At 45.4% G+C, this 22,145-nt stretch overlaps 2 protein-coding genes across 2 annotated transcripts; both read left to right on the top strand.

The window, feature by feature from the left end:
- Nucleotides 1–2,501: 2,501 nt before the first annotated feature.
- On the top strand, nt 2,502–15,056 carry LOC148397667 (C-type mannose receptor 2-like). The gene is made up of 37 exons (XM_088376468.1): nt 2,502–2,816; nt 4,972–5,174; nt 5,242–5,348; nt 5,469–5,581; nt 5,653–5,697; nt 5,770–5,925; nt 6,012–6,091; nt 6,491–6,608; nt 6,684–6,731; nt 6,797–6,964; nt 7,456–7,566; nt 7,663–7,770; nt 7,938–7,967; nt 9,073–9,275; nt 9,341–9,447; nt 9,560–9,672; nt 9,746–9,799; nt 9,869–10,024; nt 10,131–10,213; nt 10,351–10,462; nt 10,529–10,576; nt 10,652–10,819; nt 11,200–11,319; nt 11,394–11,495; nt 11,569–11,595; nt 11,661–11,795; nt 12,144–12,287; nt 12,454–12,588; nt 12,675–12,823; nt 12,900–13,020; nt 13,093–13,144; nt 13,211–13,277; nt 13,347–13,474; nt 13,541–13,590; nt 13,649–13,822; nt 13,916–14,064; nt 14,142–15,056. The coding sequence occupies exons 1-37, from the start codon at nt 2,756–2,758 to the stop codon at nt 14,250–14,252; spliced, it is 4,056 nt and encodes a 1,351-aa protein (XP_088232594.1). The 5' UTR covers nt 2,502–2,755; the 3' UTR covers nt 14,253–15,056.
- A 1,560-nt stretch (nt 15,057–16,616) lies between these two features.
- Nucleotides 16,617–21,578, top strand: zcchc8 (zinc finger, CCHC domain containing 8). The gene is made up of 14 exons (XM_088375301.1): nt 16,617–16,847; nt 17,450–17,489; nt 17,567–17,641; nt 17,766–17,871; nt 17,962–18,039; nt 18,315–18,418; nt 18,528–18,593; nt 18,667–18,727; nt 18,808–18,938; nt 19,020–19,162; nt 19,476–19,582; nt 19,661–19,747; nt 19,835–19,943; nt 20,238–21,578. Exons 1-14 carry the CDS (start codon nt 16,661–16,663, stop codon nt 21,275–21,277), a joined length of 2,334 nt encoding a protein of 777 aa, XP_088231427.1. The 5' UTR covers nt 16,617–16,660; the 3' UTR covers nt 21,278–21,578.
- The last annotated feature ends 567 nt before the right edge of the window (nt 21,579–22,145 follow it).

Raw genomic sequence — 22,145 nt, 5'->3', positions numbered from 1 at the left:
AGTACTCCCGATGTACGAGTATTCGTCAGACCTCCTCGTGACGCCATTTTGGTGCATTTTTGCATGGCTTTGTAACAATTTGGAAAAAAAGATGTACTCTATTGCTTTCCACGTCATGAAATCCATCCATTGTCCTGAAGTGCTGCTCCTCACGAGGGTCGTGGCTAGCCTATTCCAGCTGGGGGCACATCCTGAACTGAGTGCCAGGCAGTGGCAGGACCCACATCATTCCCATCACCCCCCTTCAAAAAAAAAAACCCCAAAACAAGTAGGAGCGGTCAATCGGCCTATCGTGAATGTTTTTGAAACGCGGGAGGAAACCTACGCATGCAAACATGCAAACCCCACACGAGATGGCACTAAAGACTGCGCCTAACGTACTGCACAAATCAAGCATTAGATATCAAAATTCCACCACACGAGTGTCATGTAAAAAAATAAAATAAAAAAAAGTCATAAGATGACAACCATGGAAACAAATATGTAAAAAAATAAAATAAAAAAAAGTCATAAGATGACAACCATGGAAACAAATTGATGGCATCATGACCCCTGACTGTTTCATGCAAAGATGTGCACTGAACTTTTGAAGCACTGAACCGAACTGACCTAAATTGCAAATGGGCTACATAAAATACATCTGGGGGGTTTTTCATTCACACTGTGGTACCTCTTTTTTTTTTTTTTTTTTTTTCGCTTTGGAAAGCTTTTGATTGTACAGACCACTAGTTGTAATCCTAGGATTGGACAAACCTTCACACATCATAATACAAGGGAAGCAAACTAACTCAAAACATACATTTACGCAAGCAGAAATAACAAAGGGTCACATCATAAAGATTTAATTGCAGGCAAACGATACTACAAGTATCATAAGCACACAATATCGTATAAAAGAACGTTCTTTTTGACAGCCTCTGTGGTTGCCAAGTCCTTGAGTGTCAGATGACGACGGATCCTTAATGCAGTGGACTTGAGCCACTGACAGATGGCGACATTTTGCTTCTTTAAACATACACGTTTTGGATGCTCACCTGCCCTCGACTTTTTAACTTGCAACAAAACGGGAACACTTCTAAGAAATACAAAAAACACACGGTACCATTTTGGGTCCATTTGGCAGTAATTCAAGTAATAGCTACGAAAACGTACGAAGGTTTTTGGAGCGCAAGCGAGCGGTAGCCATTTTGGGTTCATTTGGAGCTGATGGGGCGCCGGGTGGACTCGGGATGACCTATAAAATAAAGTCTCATAACTAAAACATTGCGTTGCAGCACAAACGAATTTTTTTACGGCACAAACAAAATAAACTGTTTTCCTTCAACGTTGCGTGGGGTAGGGGGCCAGCTTCACGCAGGTGTAACATAGGTAACAAGCGCCGTGGCCGTTTGTGTGTCTGCGCCTTCTTGTTGAAAGGCTTATCGGTCCTTGAACGTTCTGATGACTCCCCCGCAGCAAAGCCAAAGGAGTGTGAGGAGTCCAAAGTCATTTTTCAATTTGTTCGCCATTGCTGTGTGGTGCTGTCACGTGTCTGCCGGTCGGAAGGAACGACTCGGCCCCGCCCCCTGGTTTCAGGCAACCTTGGACTCGCAACATAAGTAACAAGCAGTGTTGCCGTTTGTGTGTCTGCTCCCTCTTGTTGAAAACCGAGCCCCCTTTCTAGACCGGTTTAGTCGACCTCAAGATCATCATGAAATAGTCAGGCTTACTGGTCGATCAGTGGATTTTTGTTTTCTCCTTTTGTTGCTTAATACTGATCAATTGCTTCCCATTGTGACCTGCTGTAAAAATGAAAGAAAATGTCACGTTGGTTTTCAAAATTTGCATTATTTATTGCATACATTGTCAATGGAATAGCCACTCGGTTCCGTTTCACTCAATTCCAGGTTTCTCTGCATGGGTGGCAAACAAGTCACGCCCTTCTCCTCAAATCTAGTCACTTTGCTACAAAGTAGGATGGGCTGGAGAGGAGTTGAATCAAAGATTCAATAAAAAATATGATACTTTTTATGATCATATTTATATCATAGATATTATGAATAAAAAGTATTCTACATATGTTTTGTGCTTTTGCACTCGAGGCCTGCGAGGCTCAATTGGAGACGCTTTCCCCTCATTTCTCTCAGATTAATTTGCTCATCTTTCATTTTCATTCAAAAGCACGTCGGCTAAATGTATTTTCTCATGTTCTCTGAAAATCAACATGAATTCTGAGAGGCGTGAATGGAAAAGCTTCTGTAGTCTTGTCTACCCTTGAACATAAATTGAGTGACACCTCATTGAATTCCAACTTTCACACTTGGATTTAATTATTTATATTTACAGTTAAATGAGTAGACTGCTTTTCGCTGTTGTTCACGTCCAGAACATTTACAAAGTTACAAAAAAATAAAGGAATCAAAGGTTGCAGTGCTGTTTTCTTTTTTTTTTCCCCCGCGTCGCTTGAGAGTGCTTTGAGATGACTACCTTCGAATGTGACGTGTTTGACGTACGCGGCATGTGGGCGTGGCTGCGCGCGCGCGCGCCACTCCTCACGTCGCTTGAGAGTGCTTTGTGATGACTACCTTTGACTGTGATGTGTTTGACGTAGGCGGCGTGTGGGCGTGGCCTGCCTCTGGCTCGGAGCAGGGTGCACCAAACGTCCATTTTTCACTGGACTAAAATCAACTAGCTATTCTCAGTGAGGCGACTTATCATTTCTTTTCTCCCGACTCCAACCGTTGCGACCCGCTGAGAGGGGGGATTTTCCTCCAAGATGTGGAATAAACTAAAGTGTGTACTTCTCCTGATTGGCATATATGGGACATGTGCTTCAGGTAAGCAATTTGTATCTTTAGTCCATTAAAACAACAGTAAAGAGCTGGAGAACCGATGGAATGTACTGTACTGTGAGTTCGCATGACTGCATCTGGTGCTTGAGATAAAGAATAAATCATTGCAATGTCACAAATTTGGACGTCAACCACTTTAATGAACTTTGAAGAATCCTCATTATTCGGACACTTTGATGTCGTTGCTGTGTACAACTTGGTTTGAGAGGAGCCTAATTGCTTTGCGCCGCGGTCAATTGTCCCGGACCGGACCTTTCTTGTTATCGAGGCTTGCCTTTATCCTCATTTTCGTCATTCATGTGTGCTGCTGTTATGTCCGAACGAACGAGCTACTTGAGTTTGAAATGACGAGCTAAAACCGTTGAGTCAAGTGTCATGGCTTTATTTTTATTTTTTTACGGCGGCAAACGAGCCGTTTCTGAATTGTAAGTGCGCACTGGCTATCAGTATGATGTATTGAAGTTGAGCATATAACATCAAAATATTCTATCCTTTAATTTTGAAAACCGAATGTGTTTATATGTGCTGTCGCGTCACTGGGCTTTTCCTTCCATCTCTTTTTTTCCGCGTTACTTTTGTTTTTCCTTCGCTCTGTTTTTTTGTATCTTTTTTTTCTTAAAACATGGGCACACTTGGAATTCAGGAGCGGCTGATTAGACTTTGTGACATTTCCGTAGATGAGTTGCACCGTTAGGGTTTAAGACAGAGAATGACAACAAGACACAATAATAAATGATATATAATAATAATAATGATAATAGTGATAATAGTAGTTAATAATAATAATAAAAGTAATACATTTATTATTAATAATGATGATAATAATAATAATAAAAAATCGGAATAATAATTTATCACAGCCCTTTATACAAAAGATTATGCACAAGTGTATATAGACAAGATATTTCTTGGCGCCCCTATTATAAGAGTTTTTTCATGATTTATATGAGCTAATTATAATGAATAATAATCATTATTAGTCATTATTATTAATAGTTTCTTACAGTCCTTGATACAGTATTAGCAATAATTTCTTACAGCCCCTTTATACAATAGATATTTCTTAGCACCTCTGTTATAAAAAAATCATGGTTATTATGATCTAAATCTAGATCATAATCATTGTTGTATTAATTATATTGTAATTATATTATTAATAATACACCTTCGTGTTTGGTCTGTTATCATCACACGCAAAAAAGTTGCAACACAGTTGTGCAGTTCATAATAACGCTGTGCATCATCAAAATGTGTCGGCATAATGTTTTCAAAGATTGCAAAATTGAGTAGGACTTTTATGAGACAATGATTTCAGTGCGTGTTCATTTCTCCTAGTGAATCTCAGGGCGCATCTGAATGATTGCATTTGCCCCTCCGAGTCCATGCTTATTAGATTTGATTGATTGATTGATTGATTGATTGATTGATTGATTGATTGATTGATTGATCGATCGATTGATTGAGCCCGCAGTTTAAAGCCTTTCTTCTTCATCAAACACTCAGTCCAGCCTGGCTTGCTTGGCTTTGTACTTTGATATAAGGAAGGACGGGCTCTTCTTGAGCTAAGAAGGGGGGGGGGGAGCGGTACAACTGTTGCAACGTGTTCCATTCGATTGAGTTGCGTTGTGCTTTAGCACCCTCCAGTGGTGAAATGTATGATGACCTGATTTGAGCCTAGGTCATTGGTCATCGATATGCCACACGTGCGTAACTGCTGGGTGGGGCAATTGCTGAGGGTGAAGATGATGATGATGACGATGATGGCATCTTTTAAGTGGAACAACTTGCACCATTGGTGGCTGACTACATACTTTTTGCCCCACTTTACATCTGAAGCTTGGTATCTTCACTTTGGGGCAATTGTGTGCAATCCTTGGCAGGCGTAAGTGATGCTTTTATGCGAACAATCAGCAGCTCCACTTTGCTCCATGGCGCTAGCTGGACCCAAAAATGAAGGACGGGCAAGTTTTTGGAAGGGGCCAAAGCGACAATGGGCGTTGGCCCCCCCATCCCCCACCCCTGACAGAATCCTCCTGCATTTGGTTGAGATGCCCCCAATGAAGAGCACAGAGTAAAAACATGCAAGTGTTCCATCAGTGTGCTCTGATCTGTCCACCTGATCCCCAAATTGTGCCCTCAGCCAAACAGTGTCTTCCCGGGTGGCTCGAGCACGAGTCCAGCTGCTACAAGAAGGTGGAGGAGCCCAACGGTTGGCTGGGGGCCTGGCACCACTGTGTCTGGCTGGGCGGGAACCTGCTCTCCATCACCACCTCGGCCGAGGAGGACTTTGTGAAGGACACCATGGGCAAGGACACCCGCTTCTGGCTGGGACTCTCCAACCAGGTGAGACGGAAGCAGCAGTGGACTCTGCAGCGACAACCGGGACTGTTTTGTTTTTTTTCCCCTCCAGAAATGCGACGACGTCTGGTGTCACTTTGAAGCCGGGAGCCAGAAGCTGGCCTGGTCCGATGGCGAGACAATGAACCACACCAACTGGGCCCCAAATCAACTCGAAAGGTAAGATGTAACAACTTGTTCTGGTCAGGCGGACACACGTAAAGGCTCTGGAACCAATTTTGAGAACGACCACTCAAAGAAAAATAGGAACATGTTCCTTTTTTTTTCATCTACCGACAGCGCCGACGTCGCGTCCTGCGCCTACGTCAACCAAGGAACTCGTGTTTCACCTGGGAAGTGGAGGTCTGGCTCCTGCGCTTCCTCATTGGCCTACATGTGCAAACAGCCGCAGAGTAAGCCTGCACGTTTGTAATCAGGTTGACTTTGAAAGGAGAAAAGCTCAAACAGGTCTATTTTTATGCAGACTGCCCGACGTGTTCCCCCAAAAGTGGTCCTGCTGAAGTGATGTGTGAGTTGGAGCACGCTTGTTTGCACCATCTCGTCATGGTTTCCTCCTCAATGTTTTTCTTTGTGGCCTCAGCTTCCGACTGCGACGATGGCAACTTCCTTTATGGCGATGATTGCTATCTTTTTGACGCAAGGTCTAGAACTTGGGAGGATGGCGAGAAGTTTTGTGTCGCCCGGCAAGGCCACCTGGCTAGCATACACTCCGAGCAAGAGGCCCGATTCATTACTGGTGAGCACCAAGAAGAACCGCCACAGTCGTCATTTGGCTGAAGCTCTTCTTGACCTGAAGCTCTTGTTCTCCTTCCTTTCATCAAGATCACGCAAAGTACGGATTAACTTGGGTGGGAGAAAAGAAAATGGGCTACAACTACGGGTGGACTGATGGAACAGCTTCTGTAAGTGGATTGATTGCTGAAGGCCTTTGGAAAAGTCGTGTTGCAGGCATCCGTCTTGTCAAGAGGCATCGGGCAGCCGCTTTCAAAGTATTGGCACTCTGATTTTAGAGAGGAGGCGGTTAAGATGATATATCCTGGATGGTGGCTCGGGTTTGTCTTTAGGTCTTCAGGGTTAGTTGCTTTGTGCATGTTTTCCCCAGACATTTATTTGGGTTGCCAGGGCGGGCACAATGTTTTATCGCAATGTTCATACTGGTTTGACTGCCAAAGTGAAACAAACAACCAAAGTGAAACTTTAATGAGAGAAGGTACAAAAACGCTGCAAGTGAGGAAAAGCGGCGGGAAGATGACCACATCAAATGTAACACGCCAAAGTTCTGTCCAAAATCTCATCCGCAGGACTACAAAAAAACTTACAGCGTGTCCTATGGTGGTGAGTGTTCTTATTTGGGTTCCAACGAATACCTGAAGAGAAGCCTTGATTGCCACAGCAGATTATCAACGGTCTGCAAAACAGGTGCAAACATCCCTCCCGAGGGCCCCTTTTGGATAGGTGAAGCATTTGCTCATATTCGCTCCCCTTTTTCTGCAGCCAAGCGCGAGGGGCCTCTACAGCTGCCACTATTAGTTGGCCAACCGTGTAGGTGTGCCGCACTGTCGGTGTCTTACGCTGTCTTGCACTGTCTTACACCGTCTGGCTTGCAGACTGGACTGACGCATGCGGCTGGTGGCTGAACGACCCAACCAACGACTTCTGCTACCTGATGATCCGCCAGCCCACCAAGACCTGGAAGGAGGCGCAAGCCAACTGCCAACGCCTCCACGGGAACCTGCTCAGCATCACCGACAACCATGAGCAGACCTTTGTACATGGTAGGCGGCCATTTGTTGGTGTCACGAATGAATGAATGAATGGATGGATGGATGGATGGATGGATGGATGGATGGATGGATGGATGGATGGATGGATGGATGGATGGATGGACGGACGGACGAATGAATGAATGTACGAATGGATGACTGAATGAATCAATCGAACAAACGAATGAATGGTGTCGTTCCAAAATGCGCTTCATGGGCTCAATGAGCGGGTCAGTAAAGCGTATCTCTGGAAGATCCACCTAAGAGCACCCCAATCCACTGACTTTCAAAACCGGACTTAAAACTCACCTCTTTACTCTAGCATTTCCGTAATTCCTGTTCTCATATCCTAGTTGTCGTCCAGTTGTTTTATACTTGTCCTTGCTTTGTTTTCTTGTTTTTACTTGCAATGTAGCACTTTGAGATTCCTCCGAATGTAAAGTGCGTTAGAAATATAATTTATTATTATTAGATCCTGTTTCACCTTTGCCTTGGGTCCACAGGTTACGTCATGTCTCTGCCCTCTCTGTGGTTGGGCGCCGATGTCTCCACCACGGAACATGACGCCCAATGGACTGACGGATCCCCGTTCACTTACATCCACTCGAGTGCAGGTCGGTCTGAAAGCATGTCTGATGCTTATCGGCTGCACTTAGGATGAACGGCGGAGCGCTGAGATCTTGTCTCCCTCCCTCCCTCCCTCCCTCCAGGTGACCCCGGAGAGGGCAAGTGTCTTTCCTTATTCACTGCCAACGGCGTCTGGAAGCACGACACGTGCGACGAGAAGAGAAGCTACGTCTGCAAGAAGATGAAAAAAGGTAAGTTGTATGCTCTGCTGGCCGTCATCGCGCATTGACGTCCGTCTGTGCCTTGACGTCCGTCTGTGCCCTGACGGCCGTTCTTTGCCCTGACGGCCGTCTTTGCCCCGTCTGTGCCCTGACGTCAGTCTTTGCCCTGACGTCCGTCTTTGCCTTTCCTCTTGCAGGAGTGGCAGAACTTTCGCTGTCTTCTGACGGTAAGCAGCCCGACAAAATTAGTCACAACTTCTGTGCAATTTTTCTTATTTTATTAAGTCCGCAAATGTACTTGAATGTTTTTCACGTTGACTCGCATGTGGCGATGTTTGTTTCACAAGCGTGCTTTACAAAGGTGATTTTTTTTTTTTTTTGTAGGGAACATTTCAAATTGTAAACGTCTCTGATGCCATAGGGCTAACCCAGTGCTTCTCAATTATTTTCTGTGATGCCCCCCCCCCCAGGGAGAAGAAAACATTTTGCGCCCCCTCCATGTTAGTAACATTAAAGCAAACGAAATATAAATAAAAAAAGATCAACTTACAATAAAGAATAACTTTATTATTAACATTGTTTTTAGTCTGTAACAGATCAAAGTGCATCACTGCCTGAAATAAAAAATTATAAGTATTCAAACTATAAACATTCTTGAGCAACTGCCATTTTATGCTGAAGAAAATACAATAACATAATAAACATACATAGTATTAAATAACAACAATAAATAATATTCAAAGTAATCAGCAACATTAACTCAGGAGCACAAGATATAAAAAAAAATGTAACTTACAAAAATACATAAAACAATTTGTGCTGTTCTTTAATCAAAACGAGGCAGCACTCCACGGCTCTTCTGCCATGGCGTGTTTTTTTTTTTTTTTTTGCACTCAATATGGTACGCTGCTTTATATGATGCTTACAGTGCTTGCTGAATGACTAAAGTAGCATTCACAAAGTGGGATGATTTCTCAATATTTTTCTATGGTGTTCCACTGCACTTTTTTTCACCTGCTCTGTTCCGTGCGCTCTCCACTGTAGAGCGGCGACTCCTTGCGCACACTCTTCCAGTGATACCGCCACCTACTGCAGTGGATGTCTAATTACTCTCATCTAGTACACCCAAAAGAAAAGCGTGTTCCCCGGTGTCCCCAGGAAGCACTGGGCTAACCTAACAAGTCGAGTCCCGGATCTTCCAATTTGCCTGAAAACATGTGCGAGACAAGTTTTGGCCAACCGCGACCTGCAAATTGCCCTTAGCTCAAAATGGTGGACTGAAGAGCAAAAACAGGAGTGCGCTCTGATCTGTTGCCCAAATTGTGCCCTCAGCCAGCAAGTGTGCTCACGGGTGGCTCGCGCACGGCACCAACTGCTACAAGAAGGTGGAGGAGCCCAATGGTTGGCTGGGGGCCTGGCACCACTGCGTCTGGGAGGGCGGCGACCTGCTCTCCATCACCACCTCGGCCGAGGAGGACTTTGTGAAGGACACCATGGGCAAGGACACCCGCTTCTGGCTGGGACTCTCCAACCAGGTGAGACGGAAGCGGCAGTGGACTCTGCGGCAACAACTGGAACCGTTTTCTTTTTTCCCACCCAGAAATGCGACGACGTCTGGTGTCGCTTTGAAGGCGGGAGCCAGAATCTGACCTGGTCCGATGGCGAGAATATGACACACACCAACTGGGCCCCAAATCAAGACGAAAGGTAAGATGTGACAACTTGTTCTGGTCAGGCGGACACGCGTAAAGGTTCTGGAACCAATTTTGAGAATGAGCACTCAAGGAAAATTCCTTTTTGTTTTTTAATCTACCGACAGCGCCGACGTTGCGTCCTGCGCCTACGTCAACCAGGGGGGAAGGGGTCAGCCCGGCGAGTGGATGTCTGGCTCCTGTGATTCCTCGTTGGCCTACATGTGCAAACGGCCGCTGAGTAAGCCTGCACGTCTGCGGTCACGTTGCCGTTGAAAGGCGCAAACGGGCTTTTTCTTTTTTTTCTTTTGCAGGCTGCCCGGAGGGACGGACGTGTTCCCCCAAAAGTGGTCTTGCTGTCGTGAAGAGTGAGTTGCAGCAGGCTTATTTGCACTTTAACCATCTTTCCTCCTCAATGTTCTCCATTGTGGCCTCAGCTTCCACCTGCGACAATGGCAACCTACTGTATGGCGATCATTGCTACTTTTACTCGAAGCTGCACAAAGATTGGGAGGATGCCGAGAAGTTCTGTGTTGCCCAGAGAGGCCACCTGGCTAGCGTCCACTCACAGCAAGAGGCTCAATTCGTGTTTGGTGAGCGCTAAGACAAACCGCCGCAGTCGTCGGTCCCACAAAGCTGCCGTCATTTAGCTGAAGCTCTTCTTGCCCTGAAGCTCTTGTTGTCCTTCCTTTCCTCAAGATCACTCGCAAAGCGTTTGGTATTCTTGGCTGGGACTGAAGAAGAAAAGCAACAACTATGAGTATAGTGACGGAACAACTTTTGTAAGTAAATTGCTGAGGGACTTTGGAAAAGTCATTCTGCACGAGCTAGGTTGGGAAAGTTGAAATTTGAGCACAACAATTGCACGGAGGAAGGGCGTTGGGAAGCTGAGGGTCCAACGCCCTCATGTTGTCCACAGGACTACGCCGGGTGGCAAGATGGCGCCACGGAGGACTGCGCATTCCCAAATTCTGTTGGGAAGATCGGCGGCAGCTCCTGCACAACGAAGCGGCCATTTGTCTGCAAAACAGGTGCAAAAATGTCTCTCCCGAGCGCTCCTTCATGCACTTGCTCATTCGCCCTCCTTTACCATGCAGCCAAGCGCGGAGGGCGTCGACAGCTGCCACCATTAGTCAACCAACACGGTAGGTGTCTCGCACTTTCGCCGTCTTCTACGTTGTCTTATGCTGTTTTGCCCTCCTGCGCCGGCTGTCCCGCAGGCTGGACTGACAAATGCGGCTGGTGGGTGGACGACCCCACCAATGACTTCTGTTACCTGATGATCCGCCAGCCCACCAAGACCTGGCAGGAGGCGCAAGCCGACTGCAAAGGCCGCCAAGGGAACCTGCTCAGCATCGCCGACTCGCACGAGCAGCGCTTCGTACACCGTAGGAGGCCATGAATTAAAATATATTGGCCATAAACAAGTGGATCAATTCTTATTTTCCAACATGAAGCAAACAAGAAATAGAAGCTAAAGTAAATCGAAAAAAGCGGCATGTCTTCGTACACGGGCTGGCCATGAATTTGAGTCTTTGAGTCTTTGAGAAAAAACTTTTTTTTCCTGATACGCCTTCCTTTCCAACTCAAAACCTGATAAACCCGAGATATGGCCAGCGTTGCTTGGTTGTTGTTTTTGTTGTTTGACCCTTTGTTGCAGTATTGTTAGCGCTTTGTCACGGCCGTGACACATCCATCAAGGTGAAGTGCAGAGTCAAGTGTTGAGTCGTTATGGAATAATCTTGCATGTTCTCTTTGGGATCCAAAGGTATCACCAACATTCTGATGGGTGATGCCTCCCTGTGGTTGGGCGCCGACGCTTCCAACAAGCGTGACGGCAACAAGTGGACTGACAGATCCCCCTTCTCTTACCGCCACTCAAGTGCAGGTCGGGCTGAGGCGGTTGTCAGCTGCACTTTGGAGGAACGGATGAACGCTTAGATCTTGTCTCCCTCCGTCCAGGTGTCACTAAAGGGGGGAAATGTCTTTCCTTTCTCACTGGCAGCGGCGACTGGAAGCGCGACAAGTGCGCCAAGAAGAAAGGCTATGTCTGCAAGAAAAGAGGTAAGTGAGATGTGACGCCCCGCGGTGGACCGTCATCACGTGTCGACATCAGCGTTCTGGTTCCCACTTTTAGGAACACAACAGCTGCCGCCACATGATGGTAAGTCGCCTTCAACGTCTCTGTAAAAAAAAGACGGAGAGAAGTCAACGGTTGTGCTTTCACAGGCTACAAGGAGGAACTTCTCTGCCAAGATGATCGGAAATCCCTTGATTGTCCCGATGAAAGAGTCATCCACATACGGTCGGCTTTCCATGGACGGAAGCGTAGCGACGTCTGTCCGAGTGGCGGCGGATCACGCGGTAAGAATCCTCCAGTGGCATCGTTGTTTTTGGCTCGCTGTCCTGCAGCCGTTTCTGTCACGAGGTTTTCACACGCCGTCAGCGTTGGTGGTAACTCGTTTGTAACGTATAACTCAATATCAACATGAATGGACGTGTGAGCGATGGCAATAGAAGGTGTTTACTTGACTTTTTCTTTGAATAAAAATACAAAACGATGAAAAAGAGCTAAGCCGGGCGCTTTTTGGATTCCTCTTTTTCTAATAGTCATTAACCATTAAAATCCCCTACGTCCTGTGACAAGTTGAAGTCAGTATGCAAGTGTGCGAATAAAATGCGTGTGAAATGGTGGCGTGTTGTCACTTGCAGATGACTGCAGGGTGGAAGGGGCTCTCCGTCGCTTCAGAGGATTGTGTGACAACTATCAGATTTGCCCCATTTACCTTACGGATACGGACTCCTGCCCTGGTGTCTCCAAATACCTCCACGTCGTCTACAGCTGCGAGAAGAAAGGTGGGCTTCACATCCTGACACTTGCGGCACACACGATGGATGATGTGCCAAGGAAAGAATCCAACGGATCCCCAGATAGCGCGTCGGCTAGGAACGGGTGACCAGACATGAGAATGAATGAGCGAGCGTTCCTTCCACATTGTCTTTTTTTTTTGTCTTTCCTCAGTGTGTCTTGATAGTCTGGGCATCGCTGACGGGAGAATCCCAGACTCCTCTCTTTCAGCCTCTTCCTCTGCGATCAATGCCGAACCTCACAAAGCGCGTCTGGGGGGCAGCGATTGCTGGAAACCGTCCAAAATCTGTATGTAAAAAAAAAAAACCCACAGCTCTCCGTCCGTCGTTGTTGCTGGTAGTTTGGTATCCTGATGGAATGCCTTCCGCCCTCAGTCGACAGCTGGATCCAGGTGAACCTCGGTCAGAACTTCAAGGTGACAGGCGTCAAGACCCAGAGCTGTACATACCAATTTCAAAGTTCCAGCGTATTTGAGATGCAATTCAGTATTGACGGAGTGACTTGGTATCGCCACCCAGTACAGGTGAGCGGTCGCTGACTCTCGACTTTGTCGTCCAGGCTGTTGTCATTCATTGCAAACGCGTGTGTTTTGTTTCCAGCCTTCTGTGGGGACGTATATCCTAACCAGGCCCGTGTTCGCACAGTATGTCCGCCTCCTGCCAATGTTTTTGGGCCTACGCTTTGACGTCTTTGGGTGCACGTCTGACGACAGCGCTCGCGGTGAGTACGACGTTTGGAGTGCAGTGAGAAACTAGCAAGAAACGGGCTTTGATTTTCCCTTCTGACCCACAGAGATCTTGTGCAGCAGCACAGCCACCAACCTCAGCCTCGACGGTCCAATGACGTGAGTCAGACTTGGTATATTTCTTGCCGAAAGGCCTCCTCCTTACTGAGCAAACTACGTCCGCAGGGTCCGGTGCCCACTGGGCTGCGCCCAAGCTGACTACGAGGTCTACGGAACACGGATCTATGACCAAGTATGTTAATTACCGCACGACCTGCAAGCGGAGTTCTTGCTGTATGGCTGAGACGTTCTCTGAGTGCAGGACTCAAACATCTGCGCCGCTGCTATTCACTCGGGCGTCATTGAGATTGGAGGAGATGTGACTTTGCTGAAGAAACCACCACAGAAAGCCTTCAAAGGCTCCACCTGTAACGGAATCAACTCAACAGTGTGCGTGGTGCGCTTTCAGTGGCGAGTCCAAAGACGCCCGGCTCATTCTCACTTTACTGTCTGCAGATATGTTGACAACTGGGATCCGTCTCCGTCTTTCACTTTTGCTGACATGGGTGAGTCGAATGTCCAGAATAGAAAGCATTTCTTCACGTGACGCCATCTTGCACGCAGAGCCGAGATGCTTGGGACCTGACTGGGAGGAGTTTGCGGACTTCTGCTACAAACGTTTTGATGATACAAAGAACTGGCACGACGCTCAACAGTCCTGCAGGAGTCTCGATGCCGAGCTGGTGTTTATCCTCTCCGAGGTTGAGCGGGATTGGCTGCACGACCTCGTGAAGCTTGGTGCGTGCGCTCGCTAAGCGTCGCTCGCATCTGCTCGATATCTGCCATATCTGGAAAGCGAATGAGAGCTCTGTTACCGTTGGTCCTCTGCAGCCCCTGGAGACACGTGGACCGGACTGAACGACCTGGTCGATCGCGGCAGATTCGTGTGGTCGGACCGCCAGAAGGTGCCGACCTTCACCAACTGGGCTCCTCCGGGAAAACCTACCGGCCTGGAGAATTGCGTGGCCGCCTTGAGCCAGGTAGGTGCAGATTGGTAGATTGACCCACTCGCCGAAGACAAGTTTAGATTTAAAATCAATCTCATGTTGACTTTCAGTCTGGCAAATGGAAGAAGATGTCCTGCATGGAATTAAACGGCTACATGTGTAAGATGCCCACAGCGCGTTATGCGCTGGATATAAAAGGTACCAATGGAAGTTGCGAGTAATCATATGAACCTTGCATGATCATTCTGCTCGGTTTACCATGCATTTTGATTGACCGATTGATTTACCATGCATTATTATGATTGATTAACCATGCATTAGTTTTTTTGGTAGATTTACCGTGTGGTGTTATTCTGTTTTAAGTTACCATGCATTCTTCTTCTTCTTGACTTACCATGTGATATGATTTACTATGCATTATTATTATTTTGTTCAATTTACCATGCATTATTGTGATTGATTAACCATGCATTAGTCTTTTTTTTTTAGATTTACCATGTGTTATCATTCTGTTTAAGTTCCCATGCATTCTTCTTCTTCTTCTTGACTTAACATGTGATATTGTGATTTACCATATTATTTTGTTGAATTTACCATGCATTATTATGATTGATTAACCATGCATTAGTCTTTTTGTTAGACTTACCATGTGTTATTCTGTTTAAGTTACCATGCATTCTTCTTGACTTGTGATATTATGATTTACCATGCAATATTATTATTTTGTTCAATTTACCATGCATTATTATGCTTGATTAATCATGCATTAGTCTTTTTGTTAGATTTACCATGTGTTATTAAGTTAGCATGCATTCTTCTTGACTTAACATGTGATATTATGATTGACCATGCATTATTATTATTTTGCTCAATTTACCATGTTATTATTCTCTTAGGTTAACCATGCATTTTCATAATTGATTCCTTATATTTCATTTACTTATTGTTTAATTTACCATGCATTATTATTCCATCTGTTTTAACATGTTTATTTGACAAAAAAAATAATAAAATAATAAAGACAATTGGTGTCACCTGTTAACTCAGTTAATAGTTTACTGATTTTTGGACAGGGGAATTTTATACTCTGGTCAATTTGATCATAATTTATTACTCCCAAGGTACAAGTATTTGTCAGACCTCCTCATGATGCCATTTAGGTGCATTTTGAATTGCTCTTTGTAACAATTTTGAAAAAAATGATTGTCAAAGTCTGCTTTATTGTCAATTTCTTCACATGTCAAGACATACAAAGAGATTGAAATTGCGTTTCCTACTATCCCACGCTGTAGACAAGACATTAGACCCAATTGGTCCACGGACACAACATTCAAGTAAACAATATAAAAAGTAAAAATAAGAAGGCACATACAATGAATAAATAAGAGTAACTTGGTTGAAATGGTGCAATTGTGCATACAGTAGACAGTCAGTACAAAAGCGCAAAAGTACAGGTGGAGTAGTGCAAGGCAGCCATCCTGGTCCAAAAGGCCAGGATGTTATGCAGCCGAGGGGGGAGAGAGTTCAGGATCCTGACAGCCTGGTGTAAGAAGCTGTTGGTGAGTCTGGTGGTGCGGGAGCGCAGGCTTCTGTATCTCTACCCAGAGGGCAGTAGATCAAACAAATTTTGAGCGGGGATCACAATTGTGGTCGCCTTGCAGGTGAGGTGGGAGGTGTAAATGTCCTTCAGGGAGAGGAGTGAAGCACCAATAATCCTTTCAGCTTTGTTCACTATGCGCTGCAGGGCTTTCCTGTTGTATTCAGTGCAGCTTCCACCCCACACAGCGATACAGCTGGAGAGGATACTCTCAGTGGTGCCTCGGTAGAATGTGGTCATGATGGCTGGTGGAGCACTTGTTCGCCTGAGGTTCCGCAGGAAGTACAGGCGGTGCTGAGCTTTCATCGCTCGTGATGCAGTGTTGCTGGTCCAGGAGAGGTCTTCACTGATGTGCACCCGCAGGAATTTGGTGCTGCTCACTCTCTCCACCACAGCACCGTCGATGGTCAGTGGCAGGTGTTGGGTGTGACCTTTCCGGAAGCCAACAACAATCTCCTTGGTCTTGCTGACGTTCAGCGGGAGGTTGTTGTCCCTGCACCACGTGGTCAGAAGGTCGACCTTCAACCTGTATTGAGTCTCGTCGTTGTATATCGCTTTGTAACAATTTTTATATTGCTATGAACGTAATCAAATACATTTATTGTCCAAAGCGCTTATCCTCACGAGGGTCGTGGGTAGCCTCTCACCATAAAAAAAAAAAAAAAAACGGAGACATCCTGTCAAATTTGACGTGAATTTTAAAGGCAGAGCTGAATTTTTGCGTGATTCGAAGGTACAGATATTCGAGGATTTGGTATACCTCCTCCCCCTAGAGGGCGGCAATACGCCGTGATGCGTCTACACTGCTGGAAATCTGACGAAAGAAAGAAAGAAAGAAAGAAAGAAAGAAAGAAAGAAAGAAAGAAAGAAAGAAAGAAAGAAAGAAAGAAAGAAAGAAAGAAAGAAAGAAAGAAACCAATACAAGCCACCGTTTAGGTCACGTGATAGGGCCGTGCCATATCTGACCAATCAACGCGAGCTATTTTTTACCAATGCTCTTCCTCTCCTTGACCCGGGTGTACAACGGAAAAAATGGCTGAAGTCTATTTTGGAGACGCGGAGTTGTTTGAACAACTGGATGACTTAACCCCGGCCCCCACACATATTCGTTTCCCGGGAGAGAACGACGCCGACACGGCAGAAGATGAAAAGACGCAGGGGCTCCGGAGTCTCCTGAACGAGCGCGACGACTCCATTGAAAAGTTAACAGAGGAGAATATCCTTGCGGTATTCGCGCGCATAGCAATTTCCAATGCTAACTGCTAGTTAGCCGTCAGGGAAGGTTTCTTTATGCCCACCCCACCACCCCAAATCACTCCAACTAGGGATTTAACGCCCACCCATAACAAAAGCGATCGACAAAGAGACTGCCCTCCCGTTCACAGTTGCTATGGTTGCAAGCAACAAACTTCGCCTTCGGTCGGTTCGCATTGTGAAGAGAACTTCACATAAACGCAAACGTGGTGCTGTTTACCTTGTCTTGATAAATCGTTATCATTCAAGACTTTAAAGAACAACTTGGATTAACAAATAAACAAAAAGTTTTGCCTCTTACATGTAGCAGTGGTTGTCACAAAACAGATGGTCCTAAACATGCATTAGGTAAGAATGTAATGTTAATTTGCAGTAACGCTCCATAACGGACTTCGAATGACTTATCACCCGACTTTTGAGTACGGATTTGTATATTTACACATATATGTCGTAATTGGCGTGGTCGATATAAGTCATGCTGCACAGTAGTTACTTCAGATTGGATTGTGGGATATGTTACTTTTTTAACCTTCAAAGTATTGTCATCCTTATCTTGTTCTTCACATAAATTGTTGAGGCGAAAGCTGACGATCCTGATGCGGCCCAGGTGACAATATGACACGGCAGTCGTGGGGTTTCATTTCGAAGAGTTGTGGCTTATGTGTGTTTGCCGTTTGCCTTCAGCGGAATCACAATAGACGATGTCGACGTCGATGGCCCCATCGCGCAGATTATTTATTCCAACAATGCCATATCAAAGTAAGTTTTAAAGCAACATAACGTTTTCCAAGTGGAGTTTCAAGATGGGGCTAAATCTCTAAAGTGGGATTTAATCCAGAAAGTCCTTTTTCCAGAAAAACTGACTAAGACGTTTCTTTCCTAGGCAGTGTCGTCAAGAAATCGAGGATAGCGTCTGTGGCGTCATACTGAAACACCATCAAGAGGAAAATCGCAATCGACGCTCAGCATCATCACACCTGAAGCCTCAGGTGTGTGTGTCTTGATATAATATATAATTAAATATATATATAAATAATTCTGCTTTCCATCTGACCCCCAAAAACTTGTCCTCCGTGAAGCCATCGTCATTTGCCTTGGATGAAGACCCACAAAAGGTGACCTCCACCAGCGCGAGAACAACATCCGAAGCTTTTAATGTGAGTACGCACGCAGCCACTAACTTTGATTTCATGGGGCAACAAACGGACTCGACTAGTAAGCGACTTAAAACACCGCCACTCACCTCTCCCGCCTTTTTGAGCTGCAAGCAGTCGCTGCCCATTTAACAAGCAATTTATTGAGAACACTGGACAGAATTAACTTGTTTTTGTAGCACATTAGGTTTCATTTCGCTATGTGGATTTTTCCATCATAGCAATGATGTATGTAATGTAAATGACATATCTTTGCATAAATGTTGTGTGTGAGACAGGTGGTGGGCAGCGTGTTGTACTTTGACAGCTTCAGTGTGGACAAATTGGGACAGCCGCTGTTTAACGACAACCCTCAGCAAACCGACGGATGGGAAGTTCCAACGTATCTTAAAGACACGGCTGAGCCCAGGGCCATTTGGAGCCTTAGAACGCTCACTCTGTTGTCGCTTGTGTCTCCTTTGTGAATTGCCATTTCCTTAAGTGGCGCAAAGCTACCCGCAGGTCTTCAGCCAGGTTATTGGCACAGATGGACAAGAAATAGACGTGAAGGAAAAGAGGTGGTCTAGAAAAACCTGTCGTTGAGTTCACTAATTTACTAATTATTAAATTTTGATTATTTGTGTATGGCAGGTCTAAGTCTATGTGCTTTAACTGCGGCTCGAGTGCGCATCAAATGAGAGACTGCCCCAGGGTGAGTCAACGCATGTTCGTAGAACTTATTGCCTTTATAAAAAAGAAGTCGGTACAGTGGCCTCGCTTGTCTGTCGTCAGCCCAAAGACATGGCAGCCATCAACGAGAGAAGAAAAGAGTTCAACCAGAGCCAGGCCGGTCTCAGTAACCAGCGCTACCACGCAGACGAGGTGGAGGAGCGCTTCTCCAAATACAAGCCGGGCGTCTTGAGGCATGAAATGCCCGTCGCACACGCTGGCGATTTAAGTAAAGCTCCATTTTCGTAAAGTGATGTGTGTGTCGTTGTGTGCAGCGAGGAGCTTTTGTCCGCGCTGGGATTGGACGCCAACACCTTGCCGCCGCTCATCTATCGCATGAGGCAACTGGGCTACCCGCCAGGTTGGCTCAAGGAAGCCGAAATGGAGAACTCGGGTTTGACGCTCTATGATGGAAAGGGTAGGACTACTTGTTGTTTCTTCAATTCATGTAATGGGCATTTATTAAAAAAACGTTTCCGTGATATGTTCTGAAAGCAAGAATGAATTTGCATAATTTTTCATCCAAGATGTCAATATTCAAAGTATCGTATTTTCCCACGATCTGGGGTAGGCTCCAGCAACCCACGTGACAATGAAAGCGGCGCAAATGAATGAGTTGGTCACGTTTGTTTATGTGGGCATTTCTTTTTTTTTTTTTTTTTCCCCCCTTCCCCTGAATCTTTTTTTTTTTTTTGTGAAAAACAATCTCTCGCTGTTGTTTTGATGTCTAGTGTCAAATGACACCTGTATGACCAGCACACAAAACATCTCTTATGATGTTTCCAAACTGGTGGATTTCCCTGGATTCAATGTGCCCACACCACATAAAGTCAAAGACGTGAGTTAACGACACAGTTACCGATGTAAAGGTCAGGGGCAAAAACGAAAAGGTTTTGTCTTTTGTGCTTCCGTGCAGGAATTCATGCGCTACAGTTCAGTTCCCATGCAGAGCAACCACTTGAAGCACAACTACGCCGCTTACTTGTCCACCCACTTTGCTTCGGTAACACTAAACACTGGAAACGTTGATTGTGTTTCACTTCGCCTACCTTCTATTTGTGTCATTATTGTGTAAATGACGTGTCAACAGCCAGACGGCCCAAGCAGGAAGAGGCCCCATGAGTCGGACTCGTCCCAACAACGCAGGAAGCGGCCCCGGTCCAGCCATGAAAACAATTCCGACATGGATATTGAATCAGGTAAACCCAAAATCATATTCATGTTAAATTTGTGATAGCTGGTTAATGGGGTTACTGTAGGGAACACATATCCTGTGTTTTTCGCAAGAATTTATAATAATCTGTTCAATGTTTTATTGATTTTTATTACCTGATCCTTCTTTCTCTTGCGTTTTCCCACATAATTATTTTTTCTTCATGGCAGAAATGGGCATCAATTATTTGCAGATTTTTGCAATATGCAGCCTCTTTTACTTTCCTCCTGCAAATGGTGCAAGTTCATCGTAATAAAAGTTTGACATTCCTGCCCTCTAGATCCCGGAACCCCTTACCACACGCCCCGCCACAGCAACTTGGGCTCCCCTTGCTTCAGCTCGCCACCGCCTCTTCCGCACGGCACACCGCCTGACACCCCGACGCCGCCGCCCTTGCCCAAAAGCACGCCGCCCCCAACGCCAACCAACGGCTCCCCAGCGGCGCAGGGGCCCCACTGGGTGGTGGTGGACCAGGCCAGGGAGGGGACGGAGGATGAGCTCACCCTGGAGGAGCTGGAGGAACAGCAGAGGCTGATCTGGGCGGCGCTCCAAAATGCAGAAACGGCCACCAGTAGTGACCCAGAGACGCCGGCGATCGGAACCCCTGCGATGGGGTCCCCCAGCGCGTCCACCCCAGTAAGAGGTGACTCGGAAATGGAAAAACTTGTAAAAGTGGGTGACTCTCAGGATGAGATTCAAATATTGCCTGGAGAAGTTTGTCCTCAGAAAGGTGGCACACCTAGCCTGGCCGGAATCCAAGATGGCAGTACCCCAAGTCCTGCTGTGATCAAATTCTTAGACGATAACATCCCTCTTGCCCAATCTGTGAACAACAGCGCACAAAGTCCTTCTGCACTTAAATCCCAACGAGACCATCCTCAAAAATCTCAGAATGAAAGTCCTGAAAGCCCTTCACCACTTAAATTACAAGAGGTTAGCCCCCTGAGTCCCAGTCCCTGCAAATCCCAGAAGGACAGTCCCCAAAGTCCTGTTCCCAGAAAATCCCAAAAGGACAGTCCCCAAAGTCCTGGTCCCAGCAAATCCCAAAATGACGGTCCCCAAAGTCCTGGTCCAAGCAAATCCTTAGAAGACAGTCCCCAGAGCACCGGTCCAGATTCCCAAGATGCAAACAGGCCCCCCAAGACCCTGACTCCCAAGGTGTCAGCCGTTCCCCACCGGAGCCGCTTCGCCGAGGGAATCGTGCCTTTCGAGGACACCCCCGAATTCACAGAGGTGGCTGAAGCCACGGGGACGTACCTTCGCATCAGAGACTTGCTCAAGACTTCGCCTCGCAATTTAGCCAAGAAAAAAACAGACTGAAAATAGAGAAGAATCTTCTTGCTTGGATCATGTTTTTACTTGTGTTGTTTTTTTTTTTTTGTAGAGCATCTCCAAGGCACATAAATGCTGCAAAATATTTTTAATGTGTTATTTTTTTATCATTAGTTTTATTTGTAAAAATGTTAATTTGTGACAAAGTGGATTTTGTCTTTTTTGGTAGCCCTATCCAACAGTTTGAAGTAAACATGTCAAACTTGCTGCACTGTCTATTCAAGCTAGAGTGTATTTATTTTTGTATTCTTTTTCTAAAATGTTCATCCATTAAATCACAGGGCAGATATTAATGACCATTTTTACTCGCATTCACACCAGGAGTAGAAATATAAAGTCTGCACCCTAGTTCAAAAGTAGACCATGATAAATTGTCTCAAAGTTTACTAAAACAACAGAAAAATCGTTTCAAGAGTGGCGGTAAATAGAAACATTTTTGCGTGTGTATTTAGAATAGAATAAAATGCCCTTTATTGTCATTTTACAACTTAATTGTACAACGAAATTAGAGAGCTTCTCCCTTTCCAGTGCACTAAGAATGAAGAAAAGAATTCCCCAAAAAACAAACATTACAAAAATTAAGAAGCATACGGGCAGTATAAAGAATAAAAGTATTAAATAAAATATATTAAAATATAAATATTGAAACTATGTTTAACAGACAAAAATAGCAAACTTTTTGTACAAATGTGTGACATACAGCCATATACACCTATATGCATCATAATAAAATGACAAAATATAACAGATGTATTCATATATATTTTTTCTTGGTAAGAAGTTATACATAAAATGATGGATGAATAGAGCAAATCGGGGAACGACACTCATGCGCGATCCACGTTATACACTTGGT

The sequence above is a fragment of the Syngnathus floridae genome, chromosome 5 (assembly GCF_059516105.1).
Source record: "Syngnathus floridae isolate MCC-2025c chromosome 5, RoL_Sflo_1.0, whole genome shotgun sequence".
In the NCBI taxonomy this organism is placed as follows: Eukaryota; Metazoa; Chordata; class Actinopteri; order Syngnathiformes; family Syngnathidae; genus Syngnathus; species Syngnathus floridae.
Note: the sequence above shows the minus strand (reverse complement) of the source record. Positions and strands in the feature narration are given on the sequence as shown.